Raw genomic sequence first — 18,641 nt, 5'->3', positions numbered from 1 at the left:
TGGACTCTCCAGGGGCGTCTAGATTGACAACACTATGGTTGCTCCTAATGCTTCTGCATTGAAGATAAAAGGTTATTCATGTCACTTGGAGTTGTCTTTGTCACCTAAAACGCTTGCTTTGTGTTTCTGAGCACTGCTGAAGCACAGATGTCAGGATGGCACCTCCTCTCCACCAGCATCCCTGAATAGCCCAATCAGAGGGGAACAAACAGTGCATGCTCTTGATCTTCTCTAGAGTAAATTGTTTATTGTTAAAGGGTTGAAGTTCCAGAAAACTTCAAAACGAGGCAGACTGTCTACTCATAGCAACTAAAAATAACCCCTGATGGGATGAAAGGAGGCTGGGAACATTGCAGGAGAATCAGTGATGATTATGTTGCCATACAAATCTGCACTCCGCTTTTCTTGTATTATTATAGTCTCTATGCCTATGGGAAGCCTCCTGGTAGATGCAGTGCATATAATATTATAGTGAAGCTGACAAGGACCCTTTGGCAAAACCTAAATCTGGGTTTTTGTTTTTCCTAAGTCCTAGTCACACAGGGTTGATGGTATGAGTATTTCAAACTTCTCAGGTAATTTGACCTATAGGATTTAAACCTGGAAAAGCAGAAACAGAGGGTCTGTGTGAGTAAAGGGTTAGAATGGGAAAGAGGAATGAAAAGGAGACTGCAATGTAACCAAAGAGTGCATGCACACCCCCCCCACACATACACATATACAATATCTATTTACTAAATGTTGAAAAGTGTCTGATATTTGCTAGTAATAACTACTATTTAAAATGTGTTAAACTACCAACAATGAAAAGTCCTGGGGGGTTTTTTTTTTTTTGTTTGTTTAGCTGAGCCATCCTGCCACCTGTTGGCAGCTCAGCGGAAACTCAGCTCGGGCCGGGCATCGAACCGCTGTTGCTCAGAGCTCAAACTCTTGTGTGAGGTCTTAACCAACTGAGCCACTCGGCCGGCCCCGAAACTACCAACAATAAAAAAAAAAAACGTTTCCTGCCTCAGAGTCGCTTTTATTGCGCCTCCATAGTTCTTTTCCCCCCTAATTTTCTATTGTAACGTGTTGTGAAAAATTAATGAGTTAAGGTATCTTTAATTAAATCCTTCTACTCATAGCAGGCAGGTCAGTCAGGGTGGGGAAGTAAAGAGAAAAGAGGACCTTTACCTCAACTAAATGGGGTGGGTGGTGACCATCCTCCCCATTTATACATGAAGAAATAAGGCGAATTAACTGCAATAGTACTAGCAACGAGGGCTGTCCTGTGAGTGAAATCTATACCGTATCAAGCTAAAGGAATGATTACATTAAGAAATAAAAATTGAAATTGCGGATCTCTTTCTTACAACATCATTACATAACTCAACTAAATGCCTCACCTTGTATTTACTTACCCTAGCCCCCATTTATATGGTAGTAGTACTATTTTAGGTCCTTTTTCAGTTCTGACTCTATATAGTCGAATGAGTGTATATGAATTCTTCTGATCTAGTGGAATCATGTTAAATAAAATGATTTTTAAAAAGTACAATGTATCCTGAAATACAGGACCCTAATTAATTTGTCCACAGTTGCTATGAAGCTTGTGTAGGAAGTTAAGATTAGATTTGGTCCCATTCTAACTGAGAAGATGCCCGGTGATTTTCACAGCTAGTCACTCTCTAGTTAGTATGTTCTGTCATATTGTTCAGTTACATCTATGACTTTATATTTTTTGAAATAACTGTAAATGAAAATTCTTCACATAGTAACGGCAAGACTACACATTGACTATTGGTGAAGGCAGCTTTTCCTTGCTTCCCATATAAAGTAGGTCAGAAAATGATTTTTGTACATCTCTGAAGGCTTAGGGTCATGCTGATCAAATTTACTGCAGCTACAAATATGTTGTTAAGTATAACTGTATTAAATATTTCTTTAAATATACTTTTTTAAGCTTTGTGATTAAAATACACATATGTTTAAATCCCTAACATTATGCACCCAAGCACAGGGAATAAGTTATTTGTCAAAACCTCTGTAATGGCTGGAACATTGCTTTCTTTACAGAATACACTGAAAAGTCGAATCTCAATAGCAGAACCTCACTGCTTTAAGAAAACTCTTTTTACCCCCCAAACCCCTTTTGTTCCTACAAAGCAAAACTTCTCTTCACTGATGCCAAAATTACACAAACACTTCCTGGGGATCAAATTAATTTTTGCTTTGCATTTCCCTGCAGCACTGAAACCAAACAAAGCACAATTTTATACATCACTGCCTTTTTAAACTGGTATTTTACAATGTGAGCACTGGTATGATTAGTTGTGGAGATAGGGACTGAGGGCATGGTCTCCTCTGAATGCCCCCAGGTCTCACATTAAACTTTAAGCCACAACTGGAAGTTGGGCAAATACTCTCATACTCATGACTTAATAATACTTAATACCCATTTCTAACATAATGAGTCTCCCATATGGTGTGATGTGTCTCTAAACTGCCATTAAGCTTCGCAATTGCAAGTCATCTTGTTAGCCTCGGCTCTAACTGTTCACCATCACCCTTTTGGCATCTTTATAAAGACAAATCCCAAGTTACTGTTTGCAGAAGCTTCTTCAAAGCCACTGCCCATGCAGTCTCCAGAGTCTAATTTGCTGATATTAAGACACCCTAATGAGATGGCATCTATAATAATCACCCACTGGCTTGAGGTTACCTGGTACTGTTCTAATTATGTTTTAATGATTTTTATGTAACCATGCAGGGTCTGAGTTTATTAAAAGTATGGCAGGGTTGATATATAACACCATCTATTGTTTTCATAGGAGCCAAGAATTACTAATCTCAAGTGAAAGTGAATGAGCAGTTGAAAGCATCTAGTATTTTTCAGGAAATTTATAAACAGAACAGTGTGTACATCTTTGCAATAATTTTTCCAAGGAGTGACAGAAGTTTACTGGTTACCATTCTGAGCTAAGATTTACATTTGATTTGCAATAATAAAGCAATAGTTCCCTTTTCATTATATGAAGATATTCACTTATAGTTATTTTACCATAGTTAGAAGGATTAACAAATAATAATATTTCAAGAACTTCCACAGTCTACTGCGGGACATACTAACTCTCATAAGGCCATTTAGTCACTGCCCTTCAAGAACTTTCAATTAGCCATGGAGTTTCAAGCTGAGAAAATTTCTCAAATAATTCCCATGTCTCCTTCAACTTTGAATCTTTGACATGTAGTAGAAATTGAAATGTGAATGAATGAATGTAAGAAGTTCAGGAGAGGATAATATGACTTCAGTTGTGATGTGTTGGGTTCGAGACACCCGGATAGAGGTAGCCAACATATTGTTGGAAATATGAGATGGCTGAGAATTAAGATTTAAAGATGATAGTTACAGATAGGAGAGTGGATACTATAGACATGGATGAGCTGGCAAAGCAGAAAGTTGAGAGAGAGAGGGGGGAAGGAAGGAGAGAAGGGAGGAAGAAGAAAGAGAGAGAGAGAGAGAGAGAGACAGAGAGAGACAGAGAGACAGAGAGAGAGAGACAGAGAGAGAGAGACAGAGAGAGAGAGACAGAGAGAGACAGAGAGACAGAGAGAGAGAGAGAGACAGAGAGAGAGAGAAAGAACTAAGAGCGACCCATATAGAAAAGATGTAAAGGTGTAACCAAGGAATTGAAGAGATCCCTTAATAAGGTACCCTATATACATCTTTCAGAACAAATACCCTTTCACTAGAGACTTTTTCTTTCTTTTTTATTTATTCACTTATTCATATTGGTTACTGCAATGGAAAAAGGCAAAAATCAGGGAACATATAAAGAACAAATCATCATTCTTTCTATAAGTTTCTGTTTTCTTTAGAGGAAGTTAAAAAAAAGAAACTCTCCCCTCTTATATACCACAATTGAGGACCGTTCCCACAGCCATTCCAGCATGACCCACAGGCATGCACACAACCACACACCGCCTACCTGTATTCCAATCAGGATGCCTTTCTGGGGTATCTTAAATCCTGTGGAAAGCATTGCCTTTAGGAAAGCTGAATGGATACCTTCACCAAAGCAAGCCACCTGTTTAGAATAAATGAAAAAAAAATAAAATAAAAGGAGGCAAATAATAGTCAACCACCCTTACCAAAAAAACAAATACAAATGGCAAGCACTTATTCACTCCTTTGCTAGGTTTTATTGAGTCGCCCACGCAAGCTGGGTGTAGGGCTGAAAAGGCTGGTCAGGGCAGATGTATCTTATGTTTTTAATTAAGCATAATGAATGAATAAGCAAGTCTTTCTCTATCCAACAACACTCCACGAAACAACATAACTGGATTCTACTGTGAGTTATTTGGATACAAATCACAGCTTCTAGTTCATAATGTTGTGAGTTACCAAATGTTAATATGACATAATGTTTAAATAACAGTGTATATCGTGTATGCTATGCAGCAGTGCATGAATTCACGGGTCAGTAGCACAAATGCATAACTGCTTGCTGATCAATCTGTTAGGAGTCATTTCATGTAGCTTATGGAAAGCCTTCTGAGAAATTGGATAAATCCATGAAAATCTCAAAGGAAGTTGTTTTCTTTTTATAATATTCATAAAATGAACCAAAAGACACTGCTACTAGTCCTGAATACCACGGCCATCAGTAAAAAAAAAAAAAAAATCCAAACTAATACATAATGTTAAGATATATAGAAGCTTCATGGAGGGTAATGTGCTACAATGTAACTACAAGTCAAATGGCCACCCTAACTAGAGAACAAGTGGTGTATGGGAGCATGATGGGAGTAGATTCTGCCATGTACGCCATCATTTGGCACAGGTACAGAGCCACCATTATAGTAAATAACACTGATGGTTAAATTCATTCTTTAAGCAAATGATTCCTTTATGGGGCAAGGAAAGCTCTCATCACTATGACCTTCAGTCCACCCCCGGTATATGCTCCACAGAGAACATTTTCTTTGGTCAAGGACTGGCCAACCAACTTAAGTAATGTCAACCTAAGTTAATGGGACCCAAATTCTAATTTGGAAATCTAATTCTAAGGGTCATCGCATCAAAAATGCAGATACAACAACACATGGAGATTTCAGCAGTTTTATACAAAAAGAAAACCATACAAGGCAGTCAGATATTCAAGCAAAATTTAGGACTAACAGTCCCACCTCACCACTAGGAAAATAAAACGCCCCTTGCCTAGATTAGAAGCTAATAGTTCATTCAGTCCTACCATAAGCCATCTGAATACTGAAAATGTCTCTTTGATGCATAATTGAGATTTCACTAAGCTAGATTATTATTCTAATTTCAGTAATAAAATAGACCTTGTAACATCACTCTTAGTGACACTTGGAAATATGACTCTAATAACGGAAAAAGCATTCTCTCTCTTCATATTTCTGAAACAGATACAACAAAGGAGGAGCTAAATTTCTAATGTTTCCATATTTTCATATTTCAGCAACTCCAATAATGTATGTCTGCAGACAGAAGAAACTTAGGCACTGAAAACTCATTTGCCACACTAGAGCAAACAGCATGAAGAAAAAGAGCTCTTTCTCTCATCTGAACCGTGGACCAGCTGAACACAGCACTGTTACTGAGTGACCATGGGATCAAGATGAACTCAGAGAGTGTCTCCTTCAACAGCTGAGAAACAGAATGGAGGTCGCTCATCTGAAAGTTAGGTGTTCTCACCTATTAAATTAAAAGAAGCAGCAAAAAGGCTAGACTAGGCAATCATCGGTCCAAATACAAACAAGATAGCCATTTATTTGTCACTGCTTGCCTTCCTGTCTCACTTGGCTTCTCATCACAGAGCTTGCTTGTAACCAGGCAACCAGATAAAACATCACATATTGGTTGCAATTAAACATGTTCCCCTTTCAGGCTTTCCTTAATACCAAGAGGAAACAATGATGCCTCCCAGTCTGGCGTTGACACTCCGATGTGCACTGATGAGAATTTGAAGGTTGGATCTAGTAAGTCTGTCAAGGGCTAGGTGATTCATAAAATGTCCTGACACTGACATGTAGGGAACTTTCTAGGATCTGACAGCTCTCTATAAGGAACACATTTCACATTCTTAAAGAAACCTCCCGCTGACAGGAGTCCCAACACAAGTGAAGAGGGACATCCAGTGGCCAATCCCATTATAGTGGTTAGATAATCCCCAGGAGGTTAAAGCAGCTTTGAAAGTGGTTCTCGGATTTTGCATTTATCTGCGAATTGTGCAATATTTAGGTCCATGATCTTTTTAATACTGTACATTCAGTCTACATATTGCTGGTAAAAATCCAATGATCTAATCGGAGGGTGCCACTGCAGAGAGACCTAAAAACCTTCAAATAAAAAGAATGACCAGAAGATATTTACTTGTCTCAAGAAGTATCTGAAAGATGCTCTCAATGCCTAATGTGAAAATGAATTTGGAACACATGTGTTACAGTTACATGTTGAAATAAGTGAGAATTTAGACTCTGGTCCACAAAAGCAAAAGACTTTTCTTTAGCTCAAAATTCTTAAACCCTTTCAGATTTACTCTGATAGCAGAAGTTTGTGTCCCCCTTCCTACTTACTAACTTACTTGACTATATTCAGATCATAATACCATGTATTTCAAATTAGATTTAATGAAAATGTTCATGGATCATTAACTAGTTACCTCTCCAGTGGAAGCCATCTCACATCGCAGAATGGGGTCAGCATCCCTCAGCCGGGGCCAAGAGAACATTGGAGCCTGTCAGAAATAATGCGGGTGGAGACATATGTGAGAAAAGGTATAAAGGAACTAAGAGGATACATATACAATTTACTGAATCATCTCTCACATGATTCATTTAGTCTATGGCAGACGTGTAAAAAACTTCTTTGGTCCAAACATCTGACTTGAAAAATAGCTTTAAAACTCTGTTCCAAGAATTTCTTGAGTTCTTGGCCAAAAACTTGGGTTAAATAATCACAAATTAGTTCTGTAAACAGGGCCCCTGTGACCAGTCTAGGCCAGTGTTTCTAATCTGGCCTACACAGTTTCTTACTGGAGTGATTTCAAACAAAGTCTAATTGGGCATTGGCCTTCCCAAACACAGAGTTCAAACACATTTTTTCCTTGCTTGGCTTTTGAAACATTCTCCTTCTTGTTCTGATCATTTGAACTTGCAACAAGCTACCTTGCCAGAAATTTCTGTCTGTAAGCTGACTTCTGAGACATTAAACTGTTGTTGACACCTCTTAAAAAGCTTTAAAAAACATTCTACTTAGAGACACTTTTTCTCAGAACTTTCATATGAACCAGAACATAGATAGGAGTGCTTCTTTTTCATTTATTTTTTATCAGCGGAACTCACTAAGAATCAAATTTTTCTTTCTTATATATATACATTTATCTAGTCTAGACTATTTCTCCTTTGATTTTTGGCACGCCTCTAAGTTTTCATGGGAATTCTAGCTTGGAGTCATTTCACTGGGTCATCTAGTCAAGTTATTATACATTCCTGAACTCCAGCTTCTCAATATCCTGTGTTGATATGTATTCACCTCACTAGAGCTATATTAAGATTGACTATGAATAAGGAATTTGAAAAACATCAAGATTCATATACAATGATAACTAGGAAAAGGTAAACTAGATGATATAGTGTATTTTGAAAAATGTATATTGTTTTTAGTTGGAAATTGTCTCATACATATATGAGTGCATGTGTGCATGTATGTACATATTCCTGGATCTATGAACAAAGAAACATGAATTTGAAAATTATCTATAGAATTTCCAGGGGAAGAATGCTTTTCAGGGCCTCTACTTGTTGGTCTCAAACAAACAAACAAACAAAAAACATATATATATATATATATATATATATATATATATATATGTATATTGAAAGCTTTAACAATTTATGTTTTGTCATAGTCTCCAAGAATAAAATGTCACCCTCCTCCCACATAAAAAGTGACATTCCATTTTAATGCAGTATAAAATCCAAGGCATCCTAAATCACTAACTTAAATAAGATTAATAAATACTTTCTGATTTATAGGTTCAACTTAAAGCTTCCACTGTATAAGTCAGAGTCTCAGCTGTAACACAATAATGGTGGATGTCACTAGTACATATAGGAATGGAAATCTTTTGAAGACATCCAAAATATACTGGGTTGTCGGAAAAGTCATGACTCATTTTTGCAATGAAAAACATAAAAAAAAATACATCATGACTTTTCCAACAGCCCAATATAAATGTCACATAACTATATCACACAATATAAATTAATTTCATTGTGTGCTTCACCTAAAAATGTAAATATATGCACATAATATCTCACTAATCCTCATGCTTGTCCCATAAAGTAGTTAGCCATAATTATAAATACTCTGTGCATGGACACACTAAGACAGCTACAGGAGCACACTGGTTTTATTATAAGGTATTGTTAAAAATACACATAGATAGTATTGGAAATTCGTGAACAAACCCTTAAATTTTCCTGGTCGCTTGTCATAGATGTGCTACAATTGCATCACCCTCACACACCACTGTGAACAGTAAGTGCTATTTCAACTTCTCAAGTGGAAAAATTGTGCCACTGAAGAAACAGAACTAAGTGAAGGTGGCCAATGTGGTAAGAATTTAACCAACATCACAGGGTAAAGACTCTTCCAAGATTCATGCATTCCTGAAGTCTTGGCACAATTCAAAAGTGGCATAATTCGAGCTTTATCCTAACAAAATATGCCCATAATTTCTAACTACCAACTAAACTGTCACCATCATACATCCATTGCAGAAACATAGTTTATCATTCACTCGGCTAGTTAGTTTTCAGGTTATACAATTCAAAATCATGAAGAACATTTCTGAAATGTACAATAGTTCACATAAAGTTGACTGTAGAGCAACTGCTTTACATTCGTCAAAGCGAATATCGTAAGTCCCCAGTCCAGCACTCTAGTTGGAAGGTTCATAAAATATCAAGATAACTTTGACGAAAAATTGTTCCTTTAGTTTCCTTGGAACTTACTATAATGACTAATAGAATTTTTTTCAAATGTTACCTTAATTGCAACATAGTCGGCAGGAATGATGGGATGATCCAGTGTTGGAAGAGGCTTCTCATCAATGTTCTCCCCGATCATCACCTTGGTGGCCACATCAATGAAGTCTACCCCCAGCGTCTTGGAAACAAAGGGGAAGGACCGAGACGCTCTCAGGTTACACTCGATCACCTGGAGAGATAACAAAATTCAAAAGAGAAAGGATGGTGAGAGCCAATGACAACAATGTTAATATTCGCCCTGCCCCTGTGGCTCCGCTGTCGTGGACCGGGGACCAGCTCTTGTTTTGCCGGCCTCTCCCTTTCCTCCCCACTGCTCCCACATTTGCCCTCTGGTTTTCTTCAGTCAGTATCTTTGAACTCTGACTTTCTTCCATCCTCTTTCCATAATTCCATCCCCACACTCTGCTGACAGGTTGATGTTAATGCGGAGCTTAGATAATGCCACATCCCTACAGAAAGCTTCCATTGGATTTCCACTGGCCATCAGGTCATAGCCTAGTCCTGGGAGGCCTTCTGCCCTCCTGCCGCAACACGCCTCTCTAGCCTATATTGCCTTGGACCACTTTCCTGGCCTCAGTCTCATTTCTAAGTTACATTCCACTATTTCCCGAGAAAAATGATCTTGCTAAACCAAACTAGTCACTATCTCCTAAAATGTGCCTAATGTTCTCATAGATATTCCATGTGTAATGTCCTCTCTACCTTCCTTCCAGACATTCTTTAAGGTCCAGCTTAAAATACAAAATCTTCATTGAAATCTTTTATGATCCATCCCAAACCGGATAACCAGACATATGACACATAAATCCATGCTCATGCACCTATGTGTGTGCATGTGCACACACACATACATACATACACACACACACACACACACACACACACACACACTAGCAGATGTGGTCATTCTATTATATGACTCCAATATTATTTTATTTGTACATTCCTTCTTGCAGCTATTATACTCTAGCTTATGTTATGGTTATCTACAAATTTTTTTCTAGTCCTCATCACACTGAAGATCTTTAGGAGCTGATACTGTTTTATAAATCTTTGTAGTCACCATATGACTACAACTGCTGAATCAATATTGGTCACTGATTGGTTAAATTAAATAGACTAAGACGAAACTAGCTGACTTAGCACTTCTCTGTTTTTTTTGTGTGTGTAAATGGTATACAAAATAGCTTCCTTCTCTTGAAAAGAAGTAAAGCAAAAAACGACAGTGCATGTAATTTATAACTGTTGTACATATTCAGATCGCTTTATGATAGTCACTGCATCCATCTATACTATACTGTGGATCTTCTTTCTAGTAGATCGGAGTGCTTTACATAGGTGTGACTATCCGTGCTACCAAGAGCCCATGCCTTCAAACAAGGCAGTCCTTCTCTACTGTGCAAAACCCCACCTTCAGATACCAACAGCTGCAGGGTATCAGCTGCTCTGTGCCTGTGTTTCCAGAGAAGATTACCAGATGGACACAAACCAACATGACCTAATACAGCAGTGCTGTCCTCTCAAACACCTTGGCATTTCTTACCAAGACCTCGTTTCCTTTGACAAGAAATTGGACGTTGAATGGGCCAGAGATGGCAAAAGCCTTTGCGATCTTTCGGGTAGCGTCCTTCACCTAGATCAAAAGGACAACAACATAGTGTTAAAAGCATGCCTTAGTTAAAAAAAAACAAACAAAAAAGTTACAGCACCTTAAATTTAAATTTCTTTAATTTCTTTTCACAGAGAGATACATTTCCAATAATAATAATAATAATAATAATAATAATAACAACAACAATAATAATAGAAGCCACCAATATGTACAAAATAATATGCACTAAATATTTATAACAGGATACCACGGAAAAGAACAAATAATTTTATAGGATTATCTCTCTGCCAAATGCCTCTATCTGCCGACGGTTATATATTCTGGTTTTGCTTTGAGAGATAAATAGCCTTTCAGTTTAGTTGCTTCAGGACCAGAAACTGGAGACCAAACTCTGTATCAATCTAATGACGCACCTGCCGAGAGGTGCAGGCCCCGAAATGACATGATGCGGCAAAGAGACCAGGGAGGTTTCTTTTATGTGCTTTTCTGCTGCCCTAGACTCTACATGAGTAGATAGTAAGGTCAGAAGGAAATGGTGTTTCCTTGCAGGGAGGCTCTGCATGTCACACATAGGAGTTCCTGTGTCCTATAACCAGAGCTGGAAGGTACCCATGCCAGAAGGGGGCACTGACTGCCAGAGCCCCTCATTCATGACACTTACAAGAGGGATCCAACAACTTAATTGGTTACAAAAGGAAATAGAACCCGTGGCACATTGAGCTCGGAGAGATCTAGAAAACTCTGAGCTCTTGAAGCCACTTATCCTGATAGGAGAAACTGAAGCATATTTGAAATCTGGGATGTTGTTCTTTTATGCTACGGGTATTACAAAGCCCCCTGCTACCTTCACATTCTAGAACAAGGTAAAACTTTCAGAATTCAACTCAATGCATAGTTAGACAGACCTTCATAGGTTCAGGATTAGTGAAAAGGCTCACTAAAAAAGCCAAGCCTGACCTAGTATACCTGAAGACTAAAGGAACATCCGCAGGAGTTACTTAAGATAAGAGTCTAATACACCTAGCGGTGCATGCTGACTGCTGAGGCCTAATCATCGTTCTTGGAAAGGACTTTAAAGCATTGGTTCTAAAACTGGGGTGGAAAGAGACATATCAGAAAGCTCTGGTTTGAAGTGAGGTTACGAGTAGATAGTGAAAGCATCAGTTCCAGAAGATTCCTGCCTGACTGCTGCAAACCTGCCTCTAACTGAGAAACATGGCTTTATATGATGTGCACCTGTAGGTCGCTGCTCAAAGCATCATGAGCAGCAGCACTCTCCAAATATGGTCCCCAGACCAGTAGCAATAGCATCGCTTGGAAACTTGTTAAAAATGCAAATTCTGGGGCCCCATCCAGATTGCCAGAATCAGAAACTGGGGGTGGCGTCCAGGGATCAGGACTTTAACAAGCTCCCCAGGTGACTACCACGCACACTGAAATTAGCAAGCCACTGCACTAGCATCCATCCAAAAGGGCTCTGAAGGGCAGTGAAGGAAAGTGTTATCTTTAAAATACCCAGCAGAGTCAGGGCAAGGAAGTTTCCCTTATCATTAAATTTTACCTGAGGCAAGTCCTACATTGCTACTGGTTTTTAAAAAAAACATGTTTTTATCTTTGCTTTTTCCCCTTCCACTTTTATTTATAAAGGATGACCTTTTCGATGGCTCCTTGGCTGATGGTTTGTGTGGGCAGCATCAGAGTCGCATCTCCTGAGTGGACACCTGCGTCTTCCACGTGTTCAGACATAGCATGAGAGATAACCTGGCCAAAAGAAGATTTTACAAAGAGTCGTCAGGCACCTACTTCAAGGAAACTGCTGCCTTGCCCACCCCTTTGATTCTTACAGATGCCTCGAGCATTGACTGGTTCCTTTGCCACGTCCCTGATGAGAGCAGTAGAAACAGCAGCACACATACACTTGTCAAGCTTCCCTGTGCAGTGACAGATCGCCTCTAGGGGAACCTCAGAGTGGCTGAGAGCTTACCTCCTGCTTCCATTGATTAGAATGGGTATAAATAATAGGAAAAAGAGGACAACAAAAACCAACTCATATCGAGATTTAAGAGCAGATAGAAAACTAAAGCATGTGGAAGGCACTGGAGAGAATCTTGACCTTTTCCTTCTAGGTTAAGGTTTAGACTGTGACAAAGAAAAGATGGGAGTGGAGAGTATCTAGCTAGGTAAAGGTCATAACTTAGGTGGACCAGAAAGAAGACTTCAGATCTAAAGACCAAGAAACCTTTACTCTGAAATTTGAGAAAGGAGGGAAGCGAAAGGAAAATATTTTTGTCCTTTTTTATGCATGAGGAAACTAAGGTAATACAAGAAAAAATAACTCAAGTACATGTGACTACCATATGGCTGAGTCAGATTTTGAACGCTTATCTGTCAGATTCCAAAGTGTATGGTGTCACCACTATACCCTGAAATGTTAATAGCATATGTGCCTTGGGAACAACAAAGCTTAGGGTGGGGGAGGATAATTGGGTGATTGTGAAAGACTTAAACTACACAAAGAGTTTGCTTATTAGATTCATAGATGACTTACAGCAGAGCAACATCTGAGACTCAGTCCTCCTGCTGTGACCTGGGCAAAATGCTTTATCTGTTCAGTCTTGGTCTCTGATAAGATGGGAATTACAATGGTATCTGTCTTGTAGAATATTTGCAAGGATAAAATAGAACAGATAAACAGTGTGTGGCATGATATTCAGTGCATAGTAAGCACTTAATTTTTTAATAGCGTCTGGAAATGAGGAGGTAATAATCCCACTGAGTTCTGAAAATATCATAATATATCTGAAGTACTATGTCCACTTATGAGTGTGGCTAGTTAGAAATTATGTGAAAAACCTGGAACATTTCCAAAAGAAGGAGCCCAGGATGGTAAGCAGTAGCTGATGTCTGAGAAAAGCTTAGGGCAAGAGCTTATTTTACAACTTGGAGCCAAATCAGGACAATTTTACTTTACCAGCACACAATTTGAAAAAAATACGAATGTTTCTAGGCCAGTTTTACACTGTCCACTTCCATATTGGTATGGTCACATTTCTTGTATTTTATACCTCAGTCTCCAATACTTAAAACGTGGGAAAAGCAGAAAAGCTAAACTTATGCTCTGCAACCCCTGAGGTCAGGAGGTCAGGGAGGAAAATTCTAGGGAAGAAGATCTTACTTAGTTCACAAGAAGGAATATATGAGATGTCCAAAAAGAAACCTTCCAAAACAAAATATATATAATCTTACTACTTTTTGTGTTCTATATCACCAAGAGTTAAACAGAAAAAAAAAATGACCTCGTTCTAGGGATGCTGTGAAAAATATTTTCATCATTGGAGGGTGTGGGGTTGAAACATGATTTCTAAGGGTGCTTCAACTCAAGATTATATGATTCTGTGGTAAGAAGTTAATCAGTACTATACAGACATTTTTTTAAACCTTATTTTAAACTGTTAATTTGGAAGACCAAAAAAAAAAAAAATTAACATCTTCAGTGGTGTTTTGAAATATCTGCAAAGTAGAAGTTAAAGGTCAACCTTTCATATTTCCTTAAAGCAAATAAATAGACACGAACTTCCTAAAACATAACTTCTTATATTTCAAAAAAAAATCATAAATGCCTGATTACACAACTAGGAACTAAAGGAAAATGTTGTTCACGTTTTTGTTTTTCCCTGAAGTTGTGTGCATTCATTGCATTAGCAATACAAGATGTGATATAATAAGCCCATTTTATGTTATTATCATTACCTACCCTACTCTGTTTGGTTTTGCCTTCATTAACCCAATAAAAAGGGGGCAGTTGAGAAATCAAGGGAGAAGAAAAACTAAGGATTCAATTAGGAACTTCAGAAAGAAAAGTTTTGGATGTTTTTCTAATATCCACTGAAACATAAAAGGAAACTCATAGACAAAAGAAAATGAGAGAGAAAATGTATTCACAAAGAATGATGAGTACAGGATGATAATTAATTTTGAGTATCATCAAAGAGAAATTCTAACAGTGAAATTCTAACATAAAACACAGGAAATATGATACCCATGACACATAACTGAATTGTCAGTGAATTTGAAAAATTTTTTGACTGAGCAGCTTATCCGTTATTATTAGAGACCTGTTTTGTAGAAATCATGAGCTCTAATCTATGTTATGTTTCAACATTGCCAAGAAAAAAAAATTGATGGGAAGACAGGGATGGGGGAGATGAGAATAAAGCACTTACTCTTCCTTCTTTGCCGACAGCATCCATTTCTACTTCCCTGGCCCCCTCAATAAATTTCGTCAGCACCACTGGGTGTTCCTGTCACCAAGGAAAACAGAAGGACAGAACCTTTAGCTGAAATTATGTGTGCAGTGTCAAACAAACAGTGTACCTGAAGTAAATACCAGGGCAATACCTGCAAAAAAATTAAATGCTAAACACACTACACAGAATTATTAGCCAATTTGTTTTGTGAGAACAAGGTCATTCTCTGCCTATAGTGAGACAGAGGGTGTTTCTCGAATTGCAATACTCCCTGAATTGAACATGAGTTCTGAAATTCAAACAGAGACTTCTAGGTGAGTTAGAGAAAAGAGGGGGCTAATGAGAGGAAAGACTGGGGGTTCCTTTTCTGTGTTAGGGGTTATGAAATAAAATATCTCTCTATTTTATTTATAATTATATGATTATTAATTCAGGTTCTTCCTCTCTTCCTACACTTATCTTTTCCAAGCACTACAATTTCCTAAATCAGCTCTCTATATGAGAATTGCGCAAGAACTGAGAATAGCATTTTGTATCAGTTTTATTAAGCCAGAGATGGAATCCTTTACCTGAAACTGATATGCCTTAAACAACTTCTAAAGTATGACATTTGCAACTGCAAAATCAAACATTTTTTCTTTATTAATTTGAAAATGCCCTTCCTCTCTCAGCTGTTTCAGACCCCTTATCATTCCTGAAGCTCTTTCCACACTCAGTTCCTTCATGACAGTGTCATGATGCCTCCTGACCACGGCTTTGCTTTTTCCAGACGAAATGAAGAGCCCCAGGGTAGAGGCATCTCTTCTCTATATCTTAGGCACTTGCTATTATCTTTTAATAAAAGACGCTGCTTTTACCTGTGTCCAGGCTTCTCTTCCCCAAATGCACTCCGCCTTCAATCCTCAGCTTCATCTTTCAAATCTCAAGTCACCCTTTAAGACCTAGCGCAAATGCTTCCTCCTCCCTGAAGCCTTCCCGGAACATCTCTTTCCTCTGAGCACACACCCCTTTTGGCCACTGTTGTGGAATTCACCATCTTGTGTATATGTGTGAAATTGACTATATCTTATCTCCTTTGAGAGAACACTTTAAATAGAATTGAATTTTGTGGAAAATTCAAAATAACCAATGTTTTATGTCACAAATAAGCTTCTCTCTCCTTAAAATTTAGTATTAAATGAGGTAAATTTCCACACTTCCTTTTCTTCAAATATCTATTGGACAAGCAACTGTGTATCAGCCAAAAAACAAAAACAAAAACAAAACAAAACAAAAAACCAAAACAGTCCTTTCCATCTCTATTCCCTCTTTTAAAATTATTGGATGTTTACTGCAGCAGGCCTGGTAGAGCTGAGTTGAAACCGATGCGTTTGTTGTGTTGTTGTTTTTTCTTTTCTATATGACGATGATAACAATATGGCTTGAAAATAAGATAAAGCTTACCAGCTGTCTTAGTATCCCTAGCCAAGCCTGAGAGAGGGAGCCCTGTTCAAGTGATTTCTCCAGGGAGTTAGAAAAGCCAGATGGGCCAGGAGGACAAAGCTAGTAAGTTTGTGGTCTCAGTGGGAGCTGGGTTCAGCCTCACCCCACAGGGGGCATGAACTGCAGCACAGAGCAAGTTCAAAGGCAAACGTCTGTCACTGTCTAGGGTTTTGAGGGTGGTGGTGAGGTGAGGGATCTTGCCTCCCATTGGAAAGGCTTCCATTTGACTGAGACTAGTTATGCAGAGAAATGCAGCTGGGAGGTCCTATCAGCCAGCACAGAAGTTGGGGGATGGGTGTTCCCAGAAATAAAGAAATCTGAGTGGGACCTCAACATCTCCCCTCCTGGCCCATTAAAGAAGTTCATGAAATAGTGCTTACGACACTGAGAAAGAGAACGTCTTAATAAATTTCCATTTCTCAGCAGCTTTCTTAAAACACTTTCTTCCTTTGGTCTCCACGAACTAGCTTTTCACGCTGCTTTTTCAGGCTTTTTCTCAGATTCTCCCCTTAAATGCTGGTATGCCTCTTTTCTCTGTCTGAACTGTTCCTTTTCTTCTCTACTCTTTCCTCAGTGATTGCTTCCATTCTCAAAGCCTCAATGAAAATGATACACTATTTATTTTCCAAGTCTATATTTATATCTCTGTCGTTGGCCATGATCTTGACCTGCAATTCCAAACCTATATAACCAAACCTCTCCTCTGCTTTCAAACCATGTCCATTCGGACTCCTCATGGGCACCTCATATTCAAAAGGTCAAAAATTAAATATATAACTTCCCCTTCTAAAATTTCTTTCTCTGGTATTCCCTGTTTCAATAAGTGACACCACCATCCATCCAGTTGTCCAAGGCAGAAACTCAGGAGACATCCATCATCCTCTCTCACCCTCTCCCTCCATCCAGTCACTGCATTCAATGCACATCCTCAATATTTTTAGAATGCAAGCACTCCTCTCCATCTTTACCGTAATTACTCTGATCCAAGGCACTGTCACCTCAACCCTGAATTAGCGCAACAGCCCCTAACCTCTTTCCAAGAATTCAGTCTTGCCCCAGAATTCATTCTCCATAATGCAGCAGAGTAATCTTTTTAAAATAGAAAATGTGACTAAAATCCAAATTTATTATAATGACTGAAAAGGTCTTTTCAATCTGCTCCCCATCTATTTACTTCTTCTCTATGATTATAATCAACATTTCTAGCCATAGGGTGAATGTTTGATCAGTTTCTAGAAACTCCATGCTTTTTCTCAGCTTCAAACCTTTACGACCTGTTCTTTCTTCCTACTTACTTCCATGATGTAAACCTTCTGAACTATGAATCAACCATTTTAAATCCATTCAAGAAGTCCCTTCTACAGAGACTGTACTCTAATACTTTCAACCCTCTGCCTCAACATGATGTATTTCTCCATTGCAATGCTCATCGCATTTAATTGTAATTATCTGATGTCTGACGTCCCTAACAAAGAGAGTCCTCCGTGAAGGCAGAGACTGTATCTATCTTTTCATGAGTGTAACCTGGGATACCAAGAACAAGGCAGGTGCTAATATGAATGAATATATAGATAGATGAATGATGAATGGGCTTGGGTTTACGAGCACTCTAGATTCCCAGCTTTTGCTGAAGTTTGACGGGGAGACTTGAACCAGAAAGTACTCAATCAGGCATCTCTATTATAAAACTTTGGTCCTGTAAGGGTTCTATTCAAATGTTAGCCAAAAAACATATTTTTAAAAATAGTCTACCAAGTAGAGGCCCTCTGAGATCCAGTGTTCCAAGCAAAACAGAGAGGATTCCAGCTGCATCACCCACAGGAGACCAGCTCAGTCCAGCTGAGGGTTTCTCTGAATGGGAGAGTGGCAGGACTGCTGGCAGAGAACAAGATAGAAAAGAGGGCAGCCCATGTCTCACTCCAGTGCACGTTAATGAAAACCGGCCCGACAGAGAGATGCCCTCCTCAGTTATGGGTTACACAAAAGTGAATTCTAAATCAGCTTGCTTTTCTTTTCCTTACACTCTCTGTCTCTCCTCACTCTTTATCATTCTCTGCTCTCTTCACTGCCCAAATGTTGTTGGGGAGCAGCTATCACACAGAAGGGAGGCCCTGGTTCATGTGTGCAGGAGCAATCCATGCCCTTTATTCCTCTGTGGGATGCCTGATTTCACTCTTCGGCTCCCTCCAAATTCCATTTGCTTAACATCAAACTCTTCCCTGTAAGTTGTGCTCTCTCTC

General features: G+C 38.7%; 1 protein-coding gene across 1 annotated transcript in view; it reads right to left on the bottom strand.

Moving 5' to 3' along the window:
* CPS1 (carbamoyl-phosphate synthase 1) overlaps positions 1 to 18,641 on the bottom strand; it is a 120,470-nt gene that overhangs the window by 5,457 nt on the left and 96,372 nt on the right. Inside the window, exons 28-33 of the mRNA XM_019656859.1 lie at positions 14,896 to 14,973; positions 12,326 to 12,433; positions 10,604 to 10,693; positions 9,059 to 9,229; positions 6,669 to 6,743; positions 3,880 to 4,067 (exon numbers count right to left, since the gene is read on the bottom strand). Of these exons, the coding sequence (XP_019512404.1) occupies positions 3,880 to 4,067; positions 6,669 to 6,743; positions 9,059 to 9,229; positions 10,604 to 10,693; positions 12,326 to 12,433; positions 14,896 to 14,973 (710 nt within the window). The remainder of the gene's footprint in view (positions 1 to 3,879; positions 4,068 to 6,668; positions 6,744 to 9,058; positions 9,230 to 10,603; positions 10,694 to 12,325; positions 12,434 to 14,895; positions 14,974 to 18,641) is intronic.

Source organism: Hipposideros armiger, unplaced genomic scaffold (genome assembly GCF_001890085.2).
Source record: "Hipposideros armiger isolate ML-2016 unplaced genomic scaffold, ASM189008v1 scaffold_268, whole genome shotgun sequence".
Lineage (NCBI taxonomy): Eukaryota > Metazoa > Chordata > Mammalia > Chiroptera > Hipposideridae > Hipposideros > Hipposideros armiger.
The sequence above is the reverse complement of the archived record's forward strand: the minus strand, read 5'-3'. Positions and strand labels throughout refer to the sequence as shown.